The following is a 24,315-nucleotide window of genomic DNA, read 5'->3' as shown; positions in this document are numbered from 1 at the left end:
CTAGAGCCCTCGTAGCCCCCCCGCTGGCGCCACCACTGGAATGAAGATGACCTGTATGCTGGTGTTACTGCCTGAAGATGATCTGTACGACCTGACCTGACCTTTTTGTCCAAATACTGTAGTTTGATAGTGTAGACAGAGCTTCTGTAAGTTTATCACAAACAAAATTGTAATCTATGTTCTCACACAACATACTTCTGCTGGATTAGATAAATCATAATTCATGTGTCTTGCGTTTGTTTAACTGTACTGTTTATTTGTAACTTTCAAATGACAAAGAGCTTAAAAAGTCAAATTACTGTAATGAAATACAAACAAGAATAATATAACTCACAGGCTAACAATAAATTCATAAAGAGTTGCTGGTATTGGTAACCATAACTTACCCTTGTAGGTTCATGTCTGAATATTCCTCCATTCTCTGGTCCATCGTCAAAGGTGTTTATTGTTATGCTAAGTGCCAACACCTAGTTTACAGCGTTCTGTGTATCACATGACTTTGAGAGTCAGTCTTGCATACTGAAAAATAACAGAAAATATAAGTTGTCAACTTATATTATTATTATAAGTAGTTTCTATACTTCATATTAACAAAGAACAACCTTTTGTAAAAAACATGTTAACTAGAGCATATAAATCATTTTACTACACAATTGGTATCTGCATATTGTCCAGTCAAGTTGGTTAAGTGAAATCATTTTACTACACAATTGGCATCTGGATATCCAGTCAAGCTGGTTAAGTCAATAAAAGAGTGTACACACAAAAGCAAGACACACTGTGTACTATCATGGAGGAAAAAATAATGTAATCTTTTTTATTTCCTTCATGATATTACCAAGTATTTAAATTCACAAATGATTATTCTTATGTGTTAGTTGTAAACAACATGATATTTTGTAATGAATATTTCAGTGATACTCTCACAGCATTCTAATTCCGATTCCAACTAATCCTCTTCTGGACATCACCATAGGAAATAGAATTCTGAGGATGGTGATAGGTGACAGTGAAATATTTGTCCACAATTGTTGACCAGTTTTATCCTTATCCTGATATTTATATTAACTTAATTATTAAATAATTTATATAAATTTAAATTATATATAATAAACAAAACCCACATCAAGCCTGTTCACTATGCATGTTACCATTACCATTTCTGAACCAATCAAAATGAAACTTACACCTAAATTCCCCATTAGTATGGAGAGTGCCCTTATATAAAATGTATCACCTAATTATGAATATCTAACCTACAAAATCGTAATTTGCATAATGAAACTAAGATACACTATCTGTGAGTAGTGTGCATGCTTTATGCAAAATTAAACAAAAAATAACAATCCACATGAACAATAAAAACATTTTGTTTACTTTTTTATTTTAAATTGTTTTATTATCATGACAATGACAAATACATCCAAACTGTCAATCATCAGTCAATAAGCTTTATTTTGTTGTTGCTTAAATTTAAACATTAATTATTGTTGTTCTTAAGTTCACCAGGTTCAAATTTATTCAACAGGGGTCCACAGGGTACTGGATATATTGTCCCCCAAAAACATGAAAAATGAAGATTAATAAATCAAACTTTGAATAGGGAATTCTGCAGTTTCAACCCATTGTCTGATAATTTGACTATTTTTTGCATTATTTTCAAGTACAAAATTTTATTTTCACTATTTTAACTATTAATATTATGACATTAAAATTGCATATTCAAGAAATATATATATATATTTTCCAGGTGACGATATATCTTTAATGGATTTCAGTATACAGGAGCAAATCTGCCATGCTTATTAAACTGCAAAAAATATCCTATTTAGGACATTTTTTTTAACCTACAATTCTTTAAAAATAAATTGTATATTCTTTGTAATGCTAGCGACTTGAGTGTTTAAACTTAGAAAATCTTTTTTTATATTTATATTGTACACATAAGGCCAAAATATATATATTTGTGAAAATACTTTATTTGTCACTCTCATAATATAAAAATATAAAATAAAAACTTCATTAACAATTATGACAAAAAAGACCAAAACATATCAGCTTTCCCTATTCAAGTTTTGGCCTTTAACTTAAAATGCATTAATTATTGACACAATTGATTGTAAAGTTAAATTGAATAAGTAAAGTTATATACTTGTTAAGTGTCAATTTCAGGGGAGGGAGAGTGTACTATATTGTAATAGGTCATCGACATTGATTTATGCTACCATTTTGAAATAAACTGACACCAACTCTTTCAAACATGAACAAATGAATCGCTATACTGACATACATTTTAAACTAAAGAAAAAATATTTAATGCAATAAAATTGTTTCTGTACATTGGTAAAATCATCCATATAACAAAGATTAGTTGCCCAAATATTAGACGACTTGCCCCAAGTCTGTAGTTAATATTCTCTTTTTTATGTTAGTCCACCGGATAGCGTTTCAATTTTTTTTTTCGATAATCGATAAATTAGCATATGTATGAAACACCATATGTGGCAATATATTTATCTTTTTACTAAAATTATGTCAAAACACATTCTAGAACCTACTTGTAGACTACCCAAATATCTGAAGTTGACATACTAAACTAATTGAAAGGAGAGAACTCACTCATTAGACAGACGTGATGAAGAAAATAACAGAAATTGCTTGACATGAAGAGAAAAGGAAAAATTAAATGTGAAAATACTTTCGATGTTTGTTCATTATAAAAATTTCTGTTTCTGCATGTAACCATACATATGGGGTATCAAAATGATCGCAATTGTACCGGGAAGGTTTTAAACTACATTTCAAAAAGTCTGGGGATTTAGTGGGAGAGGTGGGTGGGGAGATAGGGTGTGAGAGTTGGGGTTCAGGGGATAGTGGAGATTTTGCTCAGGGTAAGGGTGGTAGGCTATAAAATTGACCAGAATTGTGGTAGGAAATTGTTAAAGTATTTTAATTATCACTGGGAAGGGGCTGGGAGTTTGGGGTGGGGATGTAGGCCTATCACCATGACTGAAACTGTACTGGGAACGTTTTAAACTACATTTGAAAACTGCCACTGAGGGATTATGGGTTGGAGTGATGGCTAACATTATTAGTACTGGAACCGTCTAAACACATCACCCAGTATCTGGGGTGTGTTGGGAAGGAGGGGAGGAGGGAGGAGGGGGAGCCGAAATACTGGCGTAATGAAGTTACTACATTTGAACTGTCCTGGGCTAGAGTTAAGGTTAGTTAATTGTGGCTGGGATGGCTAAAGGAAAAAGAAGGCTGGGGGGGGGGGGAGGGCACAATACCAAAATTAGATATTTTAATTATCAGCCAATATGACACCTATTCATTTACACAGTTTACAACGTACTTAAACCATAGGCATATCATAGCTATGTATACCCCTCTCATTTTGAAGCTAAAGTTGAATTGAATTTGTTGGGGGAAGAATTTATTTTTTTTTTAAAAGAGTGTGGGGTGTTATTGAAGAGGGGTGGGGGTTGGTGAGTATAGGGAGATACTGGAGTCGGGTGTTATTGGAGTCGGGTGTTATGTACTGAGAAGGCTTTAAACTAAGTTTGAAACCTCGGGCGGGTAAAATTGCTAGTATATTATAAGGTCAATTTGACAATGATAATTATTAAATTGTCAATTCCCAAAGTGATTTATTTTTAAATGTTTACAACATTCTTATAATGATTTTTGTTTCTATTTTGTAATAACATATTGATTGATATTCATATTTAGTTATTGTTAACAATTACTTTATCAACTGGAATTTATTCCAACTTAACAATATAAACGGCCTGGTTATTTGATATTAGATTCCAATATTTTCAGTTAAATTTCCTGCCGAAAACGAGAAATATGTTAATTTATAAATTTTTGGAATGTATATCATTATTATTTAGTATTTTTTCAGAACAATAATAAACGATATATTGGGTACATAACATATTATATATTGCATTTTTTATGAATTCATTTTTTTACGTCTCTTTGGTGTACCAATGGAAGCCTCTGGTTCCAAAAAAAAGTTTTTTACCACCTTTTTTAAACCTAATCATCATCATGATGAAAATTGCATCAATAAAATGGCACAGATAATGAAAATTGTATTGATGGTGAAAATTGTATTGATGGTGAAAATTGTATTGATGGTGAAAATTGTATTGATGGTGAAAATTGTATTGATGGTGAAAATTGTACTGATGGTGAAAATTGTACTGATGGTGAAAATTGTATTGATGGTGAAAATCGTATTGATGGTGAAAATTGTATTGATGGTGAAAATTGTACTGATGGTGAAAATTGTACTGATGGTGAAAATTGTACTGATGGTGAAAATTGTACTGATGGTGAAAATTGTATTGATGGTGAAAATTGTATTGATGGTGAAAATTGTATTGATGCTGAAAATTGTACTGATGGTGAAAATTGTACTGGTGGTGAAAATTGTATTGATTGTGAAAATTGTATTGATGGTGAAAATTGTATCGATGCTGAAAATTAAATTGATGGTGAAAATTGTATTGATGGTGAAAATTGTACTGATGGCGAAAATTGTATTGATGGTGAAAAATGTATTGACGGTGAAAATTGTATCGATGCTGAAAATTATATTGATGGTAAAAATTGTATTGATGGTGAAAATTGCAGATGATGAAAATGGCATTGATGAGGAAAATGGTATACTGTACACCTGCCAACTCTTATGCATAATGCATGAGTCTCACGCATGAGGTCCAATTTTGTTATGCCTCACGCATATGTAGCTATTTCTTACGCATCAAAAAAAAAATATTCAGAAAAACATTATTTTGAAATTAACTTGCCTATTTTGAAGGGAAAATAGTCCAAGACTACATTTCATTTAATTTGAGCATAAATAGCCTAAGCGGGTCAGTCTAATTACCGAAAATAACCGAAAACAACCACAAACAACCGAAAACAACCGAAAACAAACAAACCAAAAACAAAATAAAAAATTAATATTTTTTTTAATGTCGCTCTCTATTGATGAGTGTTTCTAAAGCTAAGACCGTACAGAGAGAAAACCACACGCGCAAAAGCCAAGGAAGATCCTACGAAATGGTAGTGTGCACAAAATAGACTACATTTACTTCCAAAATCTATAAACACATTTCGTTTTTAGTCTTTAGATTTTCAAAAACAAAGCATGATTTTACCTAACTTTGCTTTTTCGTCACTATACTGAAGTGATTAAGGATAAAAACGTTATTTACTCGACTACAGTAATTTTACTGAATAGATTTTATTGAATCCTTTATCGTGAGCTTGTTTTATTTTTTAAGTATACTTTATATAGTCTCTAATATTATCAATATTCTTAAAATATCATTTTTGTATTATTATCTTTGATAATCTATAATTAAATTGATCATGATTAACCATAGTCAATTTACTTTCTATACTATGGATTAATGTATTCACAATTATTGTGAGGAGTAAATGTTTTCAGTTGTTTTGGTTATTTGCGGTTGTTTTCGGTAATTAGACTGACCGGCCTATTAAAGCCTATGTTTATTTGTATTTTATGGTTGAGGTACAGTAGTACAGGAAAGCCAAACTCAATTCGGCGAAAAATTTAACATACAGCTCAGGGCATTTTTCAAGTTATTATAACATAGAGGGCGCTATATACAATTTAATTTAATGTTTCGCGCATTGGCCACTGAAAAAGTTGGCAGGTTTGAGGTACATGTATTAAATTAGACAAAAAAAGCAATTCAATTTATAGCTTGAGATTGTTTTTATGATTTTGATTAATTAATCTCTTAATCTTTAATCTCTACAAGACATGAAATCTTGGAGAAAAAAAACCAGAATTAGTCAATCCTTTAGTTAGTTTTTAGAATTAGTAGATAAGTTTCAGTTGCCTGTCGAAATTTCGTAATAGAATTGCTGCCATTCTACCTTGCTAGGCTAATTGCTATTACTAGCTAGGCCTATAGGATTGTTTTGTCATTTGTTGACATATTAACACTAGATGCCATTGTTTGTACCATTAGAATATAAAACATTAAAGACACCTTCCCTACAATTTGTGACGTTTTGTAAAAATAATACATATATATTACTTTAAAAACATTAAACCAGGTCATTCCTTGTCTTAAATGTACGTTTTATGGTAAATTATGATAAAAAGTGAGAAACAATGCACTACCTAAGTAGCTCGCGGCGACTGACCTCTCGTGGACGGTCTTTAGGCCTGGCCTAGCTAGGCTTAGTTTTGTAGGCCTAGCTGGTAAACATCGGTAACGTAAACATAGTACGGCGCTAGCTATATACCTAGCCTGACGTTGTATAGTTGCTGCATTAATTGTCTTTCTATTTTTGCCAGACTCCGTTGATACAAATTGGGGAAAACCCGGTATTTTCGCTGAAAAGTTAGGAGTCGATTCCATTTGTTTTTGCCTCACGATCGATCGAAAAGTGGGTGAATTACAGAAGAAAAACAGAAATATCAATCCACGCGCAATGCATTTTGGGATTTATAGCGGGCCGCTATAATTATTAGAATCGACTTATTTTTCACATTTTTAACCATTTAAAGACGAAAAAAGTTATCGCAATAGGACCATATAGTATTATTTTTACATTAAATATAGTTTGTGATTTTAAAATAGATCTAAAAAACATAGGGAAGGTGTCTTTAATTATTTGTATAAATACTGTTTGATAGGCTACTAAACGATCATTGTACAATTACAACAAGTAAAAATACAGTATTATAAAATGAAATAAATAACTATACTATTACAACTCACATTTACACACTGAATCTAAAGAAACATACATGATAAAATAACATTTTTACATTCAAAATTGCACAGTCCGATCATAAAGCTGCCTATTATAAGATGCTTATTGTTATACCAAGGGCCAACACCCTATTTCCTTATTCTGTGAATTACATTACTTCCTCAATCAGTCTTGCCTTCTTTAAGGTTAAGTGATCTGCATTGAACCTGTTGTGATTGTCAAGAATCTTTTTTTTTATCAATGTTATTTTTTTTTCTGTTGATTTAGTGCCTGCCATTCTCTAAAATTTGTGGATAGAACATCTTATAAACCTGGTCAACATACAGTAATACGATAAACCTATGCTGTGAAAAATAAATTTTACTATGACATTATATAAAATAAATATTAACAAGCTTTAATATCATTTAGTTTGATAAATTAGTATAATTATCTAGGGACGATTAAAATGATGCAGCTTGCTTATATGCAATTTTATTCAAAACCAGCATACATAGTATAAACATCAGTAGTAAATTAGCTTGAATTTACCATGAAGATTGTACAACTAAGCTCTCTTCGATGTCATTACTGAAAACTATTCATTAACATCAAGCGGAACATATTTTGGTGAAACCAGAATCTATGAAACGTCGCTTACGCAAGTTATTGGTTATGATGAAAATTGCATCAATGAAATTTCTATCAATGATGAATAGATGATGAAAATAGAATAGATGAAAATGGCATAGATGATGAAAGCTGAATATATCATTAAATTAAAGGGGCTGTTTATACAATTAATTACACTACAGTAGATGACATATACATTGATTGGATAGTGAAGGCAGCTAATAAAATAATAAATAATAAATCACCCCCTTAACCCTTCAGCACCTGAAACAATAATGTAATGTTCTATATATTACTTCCTGTACAGTTATTTAAATATGTAGGAAATCAGAGACTATTACAAACAAAATACAACATTTTTTTTTCTGGTTCATAAGTTTGCATTACAAGTTGTATTTATTTGAAAGAATACTAAATAAATAGTATTATTTTGTGGACATTTGACATTCTAATCATGACCATTTGACGATATTAGGCCTAGGCTAGACAAACTAGCCTATCTCGTTTGTAGCCTGGTGGACAGGCTGCATGTTTTTGCCCAATTGAAGGCTGGCTTACTAGAGGAAGGCCTAGCTAGGCTTGAAATAATAAATTATGACCTAAAATTTACTAATTTCAATAGCATAATATACTACTTATTTGTGAAACATCGATATCACTATTGGCAGATAAATCTAAATCGTTATTTTGACTAAAAATCCTGTCTTCTTTCTCTAACAAATAGTGAGCTTACTGCGCATTCATGCGGTTCAGGTGAGTGATTTTTTAGCAAGTCAAGGCGTTTAGTGTACCCAAGATGGAAAACCAACAGGCAATTCAATGAAACATGGAAACAGTAGTCATTTTATGCTGTTCCCTTACACACACCAATCTTACTTGTATTTTGTATTTTAAATGATGTATTTTATCTGAATTTATATGTGCTTTATCTGTATTTACCAAATTTTAACCTTTTTAACTGATTTTTATATTTTTTTTTAACAAAAATAATTTCAAACCATGTACAATATTTTACTGTGTTTGACCATAAATAAATGAATATTCACCAAATACAATACTGACTTCCTCAAACAATCTTGCAAAAGATTTAACTGCAAAAACAGGAAGTTAAAACATATTCACGGAAACGAACTAGTGTTTAAATCATACTCTATATATTATTGAGGTTTCACATTTTAGAATACCTGTTTTATAAGGTCAAAAAATATAAATACTTGTTAAGCATCAAGGGCGTTTTTTTTTTTTTACTAAAGTATTATGCTTTAATAGGTCATCAACATTGTTTTATGCTACCATCTTGAAATAAAGTGATACTAATTCCTTCAAACACGAACAAATGAATCACTATTTTCAACTTTAAGAAACTATTTAATGCAATAAAATTGTTCCTGTTGGTAAAATAAAATGTAATGATTTATCGTAATTGTTAGTTATTTTGTTGTCACTCAGAAAAGAAAAAGAGAAGAGGCTAAAAAAATCAGGGAAGAGTGGTAACTTAACAATATATTTTGTCTGGCCTAATTAATTATTTCAACTTGTAAACCAAAACCACAATATGTTTCTTTTGTATCCAACTTTAATATTATTAACTAATACATTTCATTTCAGTCCTTGACTGTCGTTTTGTAATATATTTTTATATACCGAATAAATTAAAAAAATGGTGATTGAATGAAAGCTATGAAAAAATGTTTTGGGGACTACAAAGTCATACTAAAGACTTTTGGGCTCCACAGATCTCTTATAATAGGCCTAATTTGTTATCTCAAATTTGATCTGGACTGGTCCAGGGGGCTATCAGTCATATTAAAGACATCAGCAAACATTTATTATCTTAATATTAATCTAAATATATTTTTTATTTTTTGTACATATTCTGCAAGATGGCTTCCGTAGCACGAAAATCGTCTATTGGTTTAAGTTTCTCTGAACGCTTTACATCATTATTACTAGGCTAGCCTACAAGGGCCTAGATTAAAAGAGAATAGTAGGCCTAGGTAGAAGGCTAGGCCTGGCCCTAATGCCTTTCTACGTACAGTACTACTAGGTCTAGCTAGTAGGCCTAGGCTAGGGGTGTCACGAAAGCTCAGACCACGAAAGCTCAGACCCCCTAAGACCTAAGATCACGAAAGCTAAGACCCAACACCTAAGATTACAAATACTAAGATATACTACAGCTTAAAAACAATACTTGTTTATCCATACATAATTTTGGATCAGGGTGCCGTTTTCGGCCACCTCGACTTGTATGGACTATACCATTATTATGATAGGGGTGTGGTGTATTATGTTTTATGTAGAGAATGGTGTCTATTGAATGGGAAGACAATACAATTGTTCTGTTATGTAACCTACAATACAGAACATCAAAAACTAGCAAGCATGTACTTTTTATAAGGCATGTTATTATTAGGTACTGTGTTACGGAATGCCAAGATTTTGTAACAATATTAACTATATAAGTAGGTAACTTACTTACTATATATAAAAACTAAACTACAGTATAATCAAAATTAAAACATATTAAATACTATGTTATGCCTATCTGGATTTAAACACAATAAATTTTAGTACAATACGATTCGAAATTAGAAAATCTTAAATACTACAGTACAATCGGAATCAAAACATATTAAAAACAACTACAGTACAATCGGAATCAAAACATATTAAAAACAACTACAGTACAATCGGAATTAAAACATCGATCCTAAATACTAAAATACAATCGGAATTAAAACATGTTTTACTACAAAACAATTAAACTAAATATCACAAGTCGAGGTGGCCGAAAACGGCACCTGATCCCATAATTTTAAACACAGTAGGTTTCATTTATTACCATAAATATAATTTAATACTACCGCAAAACATAGATAAACTCACATTATTTTCGCCCGTTGAGTAAATGTATATTTTTTCTTTACAACAAACAAACTTGACGGGTTGTTTGTTGGTATATATTTACTCCATTGTGTTGCTTCAGAGGATGTTTTTCTTACGCACCTGCCTTTCTTGTATTTTGACTCCAAATTTGTTGACTAACTTTATCCTGAACACCACACTTTAAAATTAGGACTTATAAGTACTTTCAGAAGGAGAAACACATAATAACAAATAAATAAATCCTTTAAATTGATGATTTTACAGATGTGTTTCTTTGTATACTGTAATGACAATGTAACTCCTCGAGCTCCCCATGCTCAATGTTTTTGTTTCTATGGAGCGCCAAAAGAGCAACAATAATAGTACAAGTATAAAAACAGAAAGAAAACGAAACAAAAAAACTTATCATGATTTTTAAATTAAAATTTATTTGCTAGTATTTATTTATTTCTTCGTACTTGCATGATTATACTATTATCATTACAATTTTAATTTTACATTGTTCCATCCACACTGTAGATGGACTCCACAGAGTTTTCAGCCCCCTATATAATTTTTGCTCTTTTGACGTTCCATAGAAACAAAAACATTGAACATGGCCCATGGGGAGCTATATTCGGACCATCAAAATGAAGACATGAACATGCTCATGGACATTGATTATTAACAACTTAGAGAGTTTTAAAGGAAGATGTGATTGGATATTGATGGAGAGCGTCATTTGACAATCGAGCATTCTCTACTCTCTGTATCAAGTTGTGGAAACATGTTTTTTCCCTTCGTAATTGATAGTGTTTTATTAGTAAAGTTTAAAGGGATCAGTGCTTATCAATTCAGTTACAGTATTATTTGTTTACATTTTCTGCAAAGTAGATGTGTTAATCCAATTCACTTCCATGATTTTTCTTTTGTATGAAGTGTAGAAACATTTCTTGAATTTGCGTTTTATTAATGTGTATCATTTTCATTTAGTTTTGTAGAACTTTTGTGAACCACTTTGGAAATCAATATATTTGTATTAATAAAGATTAAGTAAAATTAAGTAACCATAGCAAAATTATAGTATTGTGTTCCTGGGGTGTCATTTTGGGTATATGGAACACAATGCATTATATGATAAATAAACCACTTCAATAAGCAATGAGGCCGTTTTCCTCGTTAAAGTATTGTGTTCCTGGGGTATCATTTTGGGTTTTTGGAACACAATGCATTATAATGAATAAACCACTGTAATAAACAATGAGGCCGTTTTCCTATGTTAAAGTATTGTGTTCCCGGGGTATCATTTTGGGTATATGGAACACAATGCATTATATATAATGAATAAACCACTGTAATATGAGGCCGTTTTCCTATGTTATAGCATTGTGTTCCTGGGGTATCATTTTGGGTATATGGAACACAATGCATTATAATAATGAATAAACCACTGTAATAAGCAATGAGGCCGTTTTCCTATGTTAAAGCATTGTGTTCCTGGGGTATCATTTTGGGTATATGGAACACAATGCATTATATAATGAATAAACCACTGTAATAAGCAATGAGGCCGTTTTGCTATGTTATAGCATTGTGTTCCTGTGGTATCATTTTGGGTATATGGAACACAATGCATTATATATGATGAATAAACCACTATAAGCAACGAGGCCGTTTTCCTATGTTAAAGCACTGTGTTCCGGTGGTATCATTTTGGGTATATGGAACACAATGCATTATATATAATGAATAAACCACTGTAATATGAGGCCGTTTTCCTATGTTAAAGCATTGTGTTCCTGGCGTATCATTTTGGGTATATGAAACACAATGCATTATATATGATGAATAAACCACTGTAATATGAGGCCGTTTTCCTATGTTAAAGCATTGTGTTCCTGGAGTATCATTTTGGGTATATGGAACACAATGCATTATATATGATGAATAAACCACTGTAATATGAGGCCGTTTTCCTATGTTATAGCATTGTGTTCCTGGGGTATCATTTTGGGTATATGGAACACAATGCATTATATATAATGAATAAACCACTGTAATATGAGGCCGTTTTCCTATGTTAAAGCATTGTGTTCCTGGCGTATCATTTTGGGTATATGAAACACAATGCATTATATATGATGAATAAACCACTGTAATATGAGGCCGTTTTCCTATGTTAAAGCATTGTGTTCCTGGAGTATCATTTTGGGTATATGGAACACAATGCATTATATATGATGAATAAACCACTGTAATATGAGGCCGTTTTCCTATGTTATAGCATTGTGTTCCTGGGGTATCATTTTGGATATATGGAACACAATGCATTATATATCATGAATAAACCACTGTAATATGAGGCCGTTTTCCTATGTTAAGGCATTGTGTTCCTGGAGTATCATTTTGGGTATATGGAACACAATGCATTATATATGATGAATAAACCACTGTAATATGAGGCCGTTTTCCTTTGTTATAGCATTGTGTTCCTGGAGTATCATTTTGGGTATATGGAACACAATGCATTATATATGATGAATAAACCACTGTAATATGAGGCCGTTTTCCTATGTTAAAGCATTGTGTTCCTGGAGTATCATATTGGGTATATGGAACACAATGCATTATTGATAATGAATTAACCACTGTAATATGAGGCCGTTTTCCTATGTTATAGCATTGTGTTCCTGTGGTATCATATTGGGTATATGGAACACAATGCATTATTGATAATGAATTAACCACTGTAATATGAGGCCGTTTTCCTATGTTAAAGCATTGTGTTCCTGGGGTATCATATTGGGTATATGGAACACAATGCATTATTGATAATGAATTAACCACTGTAATATGAGGCCGTTTTCCTATGTTATAGCATTGTGTTCCTGTGGTATCATTTTTGGGTATATGGAATTAGCCTAATAATGCCATATTTAGAAACATAATTCATTGATTTCTGATATTCTGTACTTGTGTATGCATTACTAAAATAGTAGTTATTTTATTTCATTTATAATGTATGTATAAAAATTTATTCAGTTTTTTTTCTGTTTACATTTTTAAATTGAAAAATTATAAAAATACCTATCTACCTTTCTGTTATTGTACTATTATAATATTTTTTGAGGCAGATTGATTTCAATAAAAAAAATGTAAAACAATTAATTTGACTTATACTGTACTATGTTAGTTCAGGAGATGAAGTGTGGGGGCATCTTCCCAATAAAATAGTATGTAACAGTGTATATTACAGTAAATTGAATAAACTCGAGCGCCCTCTCTAGTTTTCTATTAATTTATTAATAATTATTATTAACTAGATGGTTCTCGAATACATAGTAATTTCAGCGTAAAAAAACTGGCGATTTCAAAATGTAGGCCTACGTACCGCATGACTATAAAACATTTATTTATGTATTTATGTAGTCAACCAAAATTAGCACCGTGCGAATTACTTCCAAAAGAGAAACTTCTCACAAAATGAGTCCAAATGTTTCATTTGGACTCATTAAACAAACCCAATTTGTATTTTGTATCTAACATTATTGAGGGTTGGGTTTTTTTTTTAATAGGCCTATAAATAACATAACACTAAATAGAGTAAAACATTTCCGATTTAATAACTGTTAAAATTGTCACTGTCATAGTGGATTGAAATAGTAAAGTACATGTAACGATACACCACCACGACGTTTATATTTTTTTGTAATTATTAATTAATACAAACGTTGAGAAGCAACTGTCAGTAATAAAGTATTATATTATTATGTGTTTATAATCTAAAAGTAGGGGCTACCCACACTCACAGTAATAAAGTTTATTAGTATATTTGTTTATATATAATAAACAGTAGGCCTACCAACCCACACAATAAGAAATTTGCGATTCAAATGGCTATCAAAAGTGGTTAATACCTATTTACAGTATTGTATAGCTTTACAATACTATTTATGTTTATTCTCAAAGGGCCCATAAATTGACCTACTTGTGTTAAATCATGGAGGTATGCAAGCATGGTTAAACCAAATAATTTGGAATGTTCCATTCATCGCAAATCAATACATTTGTATAAACGTATATTAAATCTATCAAAATAGTATTTTTTTTAAGAAAATCGGCCTGTCTTCAACATTATGATACTCTACTCGAGCTGTTCAACCGGTTTTCAGCTATTAAAAACAATTATCGTAGGAGGAGATAGGAAAATGCGAAGTATCCTCGTATTATTGTGTACAGGTATTTTTCATGAGGACATCCATTAGACAGTGTATACCACGATCGGAAAACACCCCTATTTGGGGCAAATGGTTGAACCTAAATTCGTTTTAATTGTCAATAACTAATTATCTAACTAAATTTAATTAGTAAACAGGGTTACATCAGGTGGTTAAAATCAGTACCGAGATTATAACCAACTTTATATACCATCGAGTACACATTCTAGAAATAACGCGCGATTTACCGAATTTTGCCCTTACGTAAATTTATATATAGATTAATGATTAATATAAACATATTTTTAACATTCAATGCTGGAAGCTGATTCTACTCCTAACAAAGTTTCATATCTCCAAATTTCATCAACGATTTGCCCCAAATAGGGGTGTTTTTCGATCGTGGTATACACTGTCTAATGGATGTCCGTCTTGAAAAATACCCGCAGACGATAATACGAGGATGCTTCGCATTTTCCTATCTCCTCCTACGATAATTGTTTTTAATGGCTGAAAACCGGTTGAACAGCTCGAGTACAGCATCATAATGTTGAGGACAGGCCGATTTTCTTTAAAAAATACTATTTTGATAGATTTAATATACGTTTATACAAATGTATTGATTTGCGATGAATGGAACATTCCAATCTCTGTTCCACAAGTGTCTATTCCCTCAGGCGTCGTAAAGGCAAGTACTGTATACTCATAACAGAAATTCGATCCATTTGTTTTTCAATCTGTGCTGCAGAGGTTGGATATAAATTTTTTTTAAACGGATAAAGAGCTAGCGTTTTCACTCGCCGTATATTATGTATAAATCTTTATTATTGCAGTTAAACCACCCACATCATCACCCTTCCCTCACTGGCATGAGTAGCGTTGTAAAACCAGTAGAGGATAGGCCTACGGTGCATCAAATCCCCTAAACGCAGAACAACTTTGGTGGGTAGGGTAGGAACCAACTTAAGTATGAATTGGCTCTAAGAAACAATTGAAAACCATTAGGCCTACTAATAAAGTTGAGTTAGATAATTTAATTTTTATTGACGATTAAATCGATTTTATGACTTTCCCCGAATAGAGGTGGTTTTCAAAAATTGTTTTACATTATATAAACATACACGTCGTAGTGATGTATCGTTACATGTACTGTATTTCAATCGACTAGGACGGTGATAGTTTCAACAAAGTATTACATAGCAATGTTTTACTGTGTTTAGTGATATATTATTTGTAAAACATGAAAACAATTAATATTTCGTTACTAAATGGATAAAGAATATATTTAATATATTTAAAAATTGTTCCTCTTTGCACCCATCCTCTTCCCCATCCCTCACCCCTAATGTTACATACAAAACACAAATTAAGTTTGTTTAAATTTGACTTAAACAATTGGTCTCATTTTGTGACAAGTTTCTCTTTCGGAAGTAATTCTCAGGGTGCTAATTTTAGTACATAAATCAGTGTCTATTTATTCGTTCCTGTAAACGACATGTATTATTGTACGTACATTTGAAATCGCCAGTTTTTTAACGCTGAAATTATTATGTATTCGAGAACCATCTGTGGGCACGACCTAGATGGTACGCGAGCGAAGCGAGCGTACCATCTAGTGGATAGAATTTTGCTTAAAACATATACAAAAAACATCGATAAAAAATACTTTTCGAATTTAAAAACATTTGAAACTTCTTTTATATGTTCAATATAGGTTGCTCTATTCACAGAAACAAAATTTCATTCATGAACGTTTTTTGTTGGTTGTTTTTTTCAAAATCTTTATTAGGTTTAAAAAATGCGTTGGAATTGTATGGTCTTTCATAAGTGTATATTTTGTAAAAACGTAAATTAAAAAAATCGGTAATATGGCTCGATAGTTATTTTTTTTTTGCAATATGGATGGAGCAACCTATATTGAACATTTATATGGAACAAAATGCTTTAACATAGGAAAACGGCCTCATATTACAGTGGTTTATTTATTATATATAATGCATTATGTTCCATATAACCAAAACGATACCCCAGGAACACAATGCTTTAACATAGGAAAACGGCCTCATATTACAGTGGTTTATTCATTAGCCTATAATGCATTGTGTTCCATATACCCAAAATGATACCACAGGAACACAATGCTTTAACATGGGAAAACGGCCTCATTGCTTATTACAGTGGTTTATTCATTATATAATATAATGCATTGTGTTCCATATACGGATTACCCAAAATGATACCCCAGGAACAAAATACTTTAACATAGGAAAACGGCCTCATTACAGTGGTTTATTCATTATATATAATGCATTGTGTTCCATATACCCAAAATGATACCCCAGGAACACAATGCTTTAACATAGGAAAACGGCCTCATATTACAGTGGTTTATTCATTATATATAATGCATTGTGTTCCATATACCCAAAATGATACCCCAGGAACACAATGCTATAACATAGGAAAACGGCCTCATTGCTTATTACAGTGGTTTATTCATTATAATTATATAATGCATTGTGTTCCATATACCCAAAATGATACCCCAGGAACACAATGCTTTAACATAGAAAAACGGCCTCATACAGTGGTTTATTCATCATATATAATGCATTGTGTTCCATATACCCAAAATGATACCACAGGAACACAATGCTTTAACATAGGAAAACGGCCTCTTTGCTTATTGAAGTGGTTTATTCATTACTGTATAAATGCATTGTGTTGTTACATACTCAAAATGATACCCCAGGAACACAATGCTTTAACATAGGAAAACGGCCTTTATTGCTTATTACAGTGGTTAATTCATTATCTTTAATGCATTGTGTTCCATATACCCAAAATGATACCCCAGGAACACAATGCTTTAACATAGGAAAACTACCTCATTGCTTATTGTTATAGTGGTTTAAACATTATATATAATGCATTGTGTTTCATATACCCATAATGATACCCCAGGAACACAATACTTTAACATAGGAAAACGGCCTCATATTACAGTGGTTTATTCATTATATATAATGCATTGTGTTCCATATACCCATAATGATACCCCAGGAACACAATACTTTAACATAGGAAAACGGCCTCATATTACAGTGGTTTATTCATCATATATAATGCATTGTGTTCCATATACCCAAAATGATACCACAGGAACACAATGCTTTAACATAGGAAAACGGCCTCTTTGCTTATTGAAGTGGTTTATTCATTACTGTATAAATGCATTATAGTACATAGAAATGTGCATATTCTGAACAATTTAAGACCAAAATCAGACCTCTATGATCAGTCTTTGTCAAGTACCGTCTATATTTATGATTTTGATAAATCCAAGATGGCCACCAAAATGGCCCCCTAAAAACCCCATGGGACAATATTTCGTCTTGGGAACATCAAAAAATGTTAATTACATATATTCAGGATTACAAAAATGTACATTAAAAAAATACATCATGGGGGTGCACGGTAACCCCTCCTTCCTACTAGACTATTGTGTTTCATATACGGTAACCAAAATGATACTCCAGGAACACAATGCTTTAACATAGGAAAACGGCCTCATATTACGTGGTTTATTCATCATATATAATGCATTGTGTTCCATATAACCAAAATGATACCCCAGGAACACAATGCTTTAACATAGGAAAACGGCCTCATATTGCAGTGGTTTATTCATCATATAATGCATTGTGTTGCATATACCCAAAATGATACCTCAGGAACACAATACTTTAACATAGGAAAACGGCCTCATATTACAGTGGTTTATTCATCATATATAATGCATTGTGTTCCATATACCCAAAAGGAAAACGGCCTCATTGCTTATTGAAGTGGTTTATTCATTATAATTATATAATGCATTGTGTTCCATATACCCAAAATGATACACCAGGAACACAAAACTTTAACATAGGAAAACGGCCTCATTGCTACAGTGGTTTATTCATTATATATAATGCATTGTGTTCCATATACCCATAATGATACCCCAGGAACACAATACTTTAACATAGGAAAACGGCCTCATATTACAGTGGTTTATTCATTATATATAATGCATTGTGTTCCATATACCCATAATGATACCCCAGGAACACAATACTTTAACATAGGAAAACGGCCTCGTATTGTGGTTTATTCATTATATATAATGCATTTGTTCCATATACCCAAAATGATACGCCAGGAACACAATGCTTTAACATAGGAAAACGGCCTCATTGCTTATTACAGTGGTTTATTCATCATATATAATGCATTTGTTCCATATACCCAAAATGATACCACAGGAACACAATGCTATAACATAGGAAAACGGCCTCATATTACAGTGGTTAATTCATTATCAATAATGCATTGTGTTCCATATACCCAATATGATACCCCAGGAACACAATGCTTTAACATAGGAAAACGGCCTCATATTACAGTGGTTAATTCATTATCAATAATGCATTGTGTTCCATATACCCAATATGATACCACAGGAACACAATGCTATAACATAGGAAAACGGCCTCATTGCTTATTACAGTGGTTTATTCATCATAATATGCATTGTGTTCCATATACTCAAAATGATGGTATATTTGGCTGCAAGTAACAAATATTCAGATACAAGTACTGTACATACACAAAATAAAAAATCTTTTATTAATTAGAAAAATATAATTACACAAAAAAATACGGGATATTGAATGATAAAGACAATTACCATCCCATCGGCTTTTTACTGCAACGCAGGACTTTCCACAGAAAAAAACTTATTTTGAAAACTGTAGTGTCAGAGTGAAAGAAATGAAATTTTAAACATTTAGTGTTGTAAACATGTACGACAGGCAATTTCTTTAGGTTACTAGACAAAACAATGATTGGCGCTCCATAGTTCTGATCATATTATTTATTCATTAATCCGTCATGCTCTAATACTAGAGAGTAGAGAATGCTCGATCGTCGAAATGACGCTCTCACTCAATATCCAATCACATCTTCCTTTAAAACTCCCTAAGTTGTTAATAATCAATGTCCATGAACATGTTCCTGTCTTCATTTTGAAGGTCCGAATATACCTGCCATGGGGTAGGCCTACTGTACTGTAGGCTAGTCATTTTGTGTGCGAGAAAAACGTCTGTAAAATCATCAATTTAAAAATGTATTTGTTACTTTTTATGTGATTCTTTTTCATGAAAGTGCCAATTCTAAGGTGTGGTATTCAGAATAAATGTTGGGAGTTAAAATACAAGGCAGGTGCGAAAGATAAATATTTGTAATCTTAGGTGTTGGGTCTTAGCTTTCGTGATCTTAGGTCTTAGGGGGTCTGAGCTTTCGTGGTCTGAGCTTTCGTGACACCCCCTAGGCTAGGCCTAGTTACTAGATTATGGGCGTAGGCCTAGCGCCGTATTGGCTGTCTGTGTAGGCTAGGCCTAAGCCTAGCTTTGCTAAATAAAAAAGTCTAGGCCTACGGTAGGCCCTTCTTAAGAAAGACCTGCCATTAAAACAATAGGATCAGGTGCCATTTTCGGCCACCTCGACTTGTATGGACTATACCATTATAAAAAGATGGGAAAATAGGTTCAACTAGTATAGCCGAGTCGTCGTAAAACAAAAAACTAAAATCCATAAATATGTCGTCAATGAATCCGTTACCATTTTGTTTTTGTATCTACAATCATTTCATTTATTTACATTTAACATTAACTGTATCCGGTAATCAGTAAAAAACAAATAAACATATAATTACGTCAATGAATCTGTTACCAGGGAGTTGTTAGTGTTACCATTTTGTTTCTACGGTATCTTCGTGAGGTGGTTTCCCGATTAATCGTACGATCAAAACGGTACTGGGTATGATCAACTAGCGTTCGTGTTTCCACCTAATCATCCATTCATAGAAGTACTGATGAAGATATCAATCTGTGGCGACAGTAGAATGGACCCGAGACCTGGCTATCTTCGACTTTTAAATAATAGAAAGTTTATAAAAATGTTTTTGTTAGACTAGAAATGTACGTTGTATGTATATAGAAAAATGGTTGAAGTTTTCAAAATTACGTTGTATAAGTTGCGATGTGAAAAACTGTTATTTAATCGTTAGTTGTCGTGTACATAAAGCAAAAATATAAATATAATAAAATAAAATAAAATAAAAATCGTTAGTAAAACTTTTAAAAAGAGTAAAGATATAAGGAAGAAAAGCAAAGAGATCATCGTTTCATTTATTTACTTTTAACATTAAATGTAAATGTAGGCTATCAGATGATCAGTAAAGCAAACATACATAATAATTACGTCAATGAATCTGTTACCATTTCGTTTAACTACGGTATCTATATTCGTTTCATTTATTTACATTTAACATTAAATGTAAATGTATCAGGTAATCAGTAAAACCATAGAGATATCATAGTATCTCTATGGTAAAACAAATAAACATATAATTACGTCAATGAATCTGTTACCATTATGATTTTGTTTCTGTATCTACATTCGTTTCATTTATTTGTATCAGGTGATCAGTAAAACAAACAAAAAACATATAATTATGTCAATAAATCTTCAATTATGCTCGTCCGATTGTGATATTTAGTTTAGTTGTTTTGTAGTTTAACATATTTTAAATTTAATTAATTGTATTGTTTGTAGTATTTAAGATGTTTTAATTCCGATTGTACTGTAGTTTTTAATATGTTTTGATTTTGATTGTACTGTAGTATTTAGTTTAGTTGTATTGTAGTTTAACATGTTTTAATTAATTTTATAAACCAAACAAGGGGGTACCGCAGCCACTTCAAGACATGAGGCACTTGCGCTACCTGTTTTACTGAAAAATACTACGGACTTGAACTACCATTTACCAAAATCAAGGCCACGCCAGAGAGGGCGCAATATTTGTACTGGTTCCCAGCATGATCTGCGCATGGCCAAAGAGACCTCCACCGTTCATGGCAAATTTTGACGCGTTTGCGGTGGTGCACACCACCGATGATCAAGAGTGGTCACAGTTGAATGATTTTGTCCTAGGCCGGCTATGTTTCGTGTTTAATATACTGATGATGCTCGCGGAGAAAACTCTATTAAAAGGTATTTAGCGATGGGCCCTGCGATGGGCTTATATAGCCGGGCTTATAGCATCCAGTATGCTAAAATTCTTGCAAAATTTGGCGATAAATCGTGAAATTTTTACACGGGTGGGCGGGCCAGGGACTTAAACTACTAATTTCACCCTGTCATTTCACACACTTGTGCTACCAACTCCCAATATTTGTGCTACCAGGCTCTTGAAAATATATGCGGCACCTCCCCCCGTATGGAAATATTTAAGAGTGACACCCCCCCCCCCCCCCCCATGCTCATCCATCCATGTGTTTATGTTCGTCTTAGGACCAATCACAATGCAGTTGATATCTGTTCTCTAACGACATGTTGTGGAGACTCCCTCAGCTTTCTAGCTAGACCCATTAAAAAGCCTTTGATAGCTAGGGCCTGCCCCAGCTACTTAGAGAACTAGCCTAGCTAGGCCTATAGGCCTATCTAGGCTGATATAATATCGCCGTGGCTAAAGATACGGTACCGTATCATAACTTCCGTTTACTAAAGGTACGGTAAAATTGCATTACGTCATAATCAGCCAATGGGGTGCTGGTAAGTGTGCGACGTCATCGTATAAGGACTTTGCATTTTTTTTCACATCGCGTCCGTAGAGAATGCCTATCGGCGGCGCCAGGCTGCATGGATGTGTGCGCTGATGATTCTGTGACTCAGCCTCAGGGCTAGACCTAGTAATGTTGAATCCAGAATCGTCGATGCTGTAGTAATAGAGCAAGATCATGTGGTTGGTGGACGTTACATAAAGCGTTTTAATCATGCACTCAATCTCAAATATTATTTCATTATACAACATTAAACACTACACTACAGTAGAAATATGTTGATAACCAAATTAGAAGTAAAGAAATTATAATTTAATGTTGGAAATTGTGTTGCGTCTAGTTCATTCATCCATAGGCCTATAGTTTCTATGAGGATTTTTATTCCAAATAGCCTTATTTAGGCCTATATTTTTTAATAAACTTTGTTTACAGATGGTGACCATAAACAAAAAGCAAATGCGGACAATAAAGGGGCCCTCAAATACTATGATTTAGACAATAGGCCTAGCCCCAGGTCTTAATCACAGAAATCAGCACACACATGCAGCTGGGCCCCAGTCTGGCAAACAAACTCATATACCGAGGCTAGCCTTAGCATGGTTATAGTACGTATGGTAGGCCTCTTTTGAAACGGTAAATTTCTGTATTCTATGTTAATCCGCCGGTTGATCACTGTTTTCGCGACTATGACGTAATGCAATTTTACTGTACCTTTAGCAAACGGAAGTTAGGATACGGTACCGTATCTTTAGCCATGGCGATATAATATAGTACTAAGTAGGTAGGCCTAGGATACAGTATATACCGTATACCGTATATGATTATGGTATATGATAATATTATGAAACAAAAACTTACTTCTTGTGTTTGACATTCTTCGACATGTTGTGAGTGGTTTGTTGGTGGGCAAAGAATATATATCACAAGAATGAGTAATCCGCGATTTTCACTGTAACAGTAATATTGTCCATGTGGTAGGGCGCCGCCATAAGTGTGGATGTATCTGGGATGTATACAACTTTTTGTGACGGTTTCACTAATCAAAGGCTGGACCACCGGTAGTATTTTCATGATAAAAAATGTTATCAACTACATGCCAACATCATGTTAAATACTATTTGGATATTTAATTGTTCGTTTTATGCAATTTATTTAGTAAAAACTGCCGTATAAACAGTTTGCTTTATCAACCGGGCGCTACGATAGCGTGACCGGGCGTGTTGCTGTTTACGCGTTTTCATGAAGGATAGTTTAATAATATTCCTATATTTAACTTGTTTCTGGTAAAACAAATAAATGTTAATGACATTTAACATTTTCTCCTATTAATAACATGTGTTTTATACTAATTTATATCATAAAAGCAATACTTAATTTACCGGGCGTACAGTAGTACACGGCAATGGTAAAGAATAGGCCGTGCTGAGTAATATTCGTTGATTTTTGGTGTTGCTGTGTTAGGCCTTTTTTGTGAACTAACTTAGCATGTTAGTAAATAATTGTCTGTAAAACTTAAAAGTGAATAAACACTAGTTTGTTAATAAATATGTATTATAAAATAGTTTACAATTGCAAAAACTATCTTCATAATTCTATTTAATGTGACATGTATCCCCGCATGTATCATGTCTATTAAATCAAGTCTTATTTAGTAATGTATACATCCGCCCTTATGAGGGCGGGCATCACTCACTGGAGCTCTCTGTTACAAATTTCTCATGCAAAAATCGCGGAATACTCATTCTTGTGATATATATTCTTTGTGGTGGGTGAATAAACTTTTATTTTTTATAGAGGGCGCAACCACCATTTTGCCACGTAACATCTCTGGATTGGTGGAATGGATATTTTGTATAATATACGATGAATAGCAAAGCACGTACATTTTGATACAGTATAATGATCTCCTCGATGTTAAAATCTCCCCTTTCCAAACAAACACACAATCCTTACAAACAAAAAAAAGCTTTTCATTCATTAGTATTTATTATAAAAATAATAATATAAACATTAAAACACAGCAGCATAAATACTTAATTGAGTTTTAATTTACAAAATTGAATTAAAAGTGAAAAATATCAAAATATAAAACATTTCATTTTTAACAAATAGGTATTAGAAAATTCATTCATATAAAAAATATAATTCAGTTCTGTACAAAAAAATTTACAATTTATTCA

At 32.6% G+C, this 24,315-nt stretch overlaps 1 protein-coding gene across 1 annotated transcript in view; it reads right to left on the bottom strand.

Annotated features, from left to right (window-relative positions):
• Positions 1-472: 472 nt before the first annotated feature.
• LOC140047620 (uncharacterized) overlaps positions 473-24,315 on the bottom strand; it is a 46,404-nt gene continuing 22,561 nt past the window's right edge. The window contains exon 20 of the mRNA XM_072092657.1: positions 473-519. Coding sequence (XP_071948758.1) covers positions 473-519 — 47 coding nt within the window. The remainder of the gene's footprint in view (positions 520-24,315) is intronic.

This window comes from Antedon mediterranea, chromosome 4 (assembly GCF_964355755.1).
Source record: "Antedon mediterranea chromosome 4, ecAntMedi1.1, whole genome shotgun sequence".
Taxonomy (NCBI): domain Eukaryota; kingdom Metazoa; phylum Echinodermata; class Crinoidea; order Comatulida; family Antedonidae; genus Antedon; species Antedon mediterranea.
Note: the sequence above shows the minus strand (reverse complement) of the source record. Positions and strands in the feature narration are given on the sequence as shown.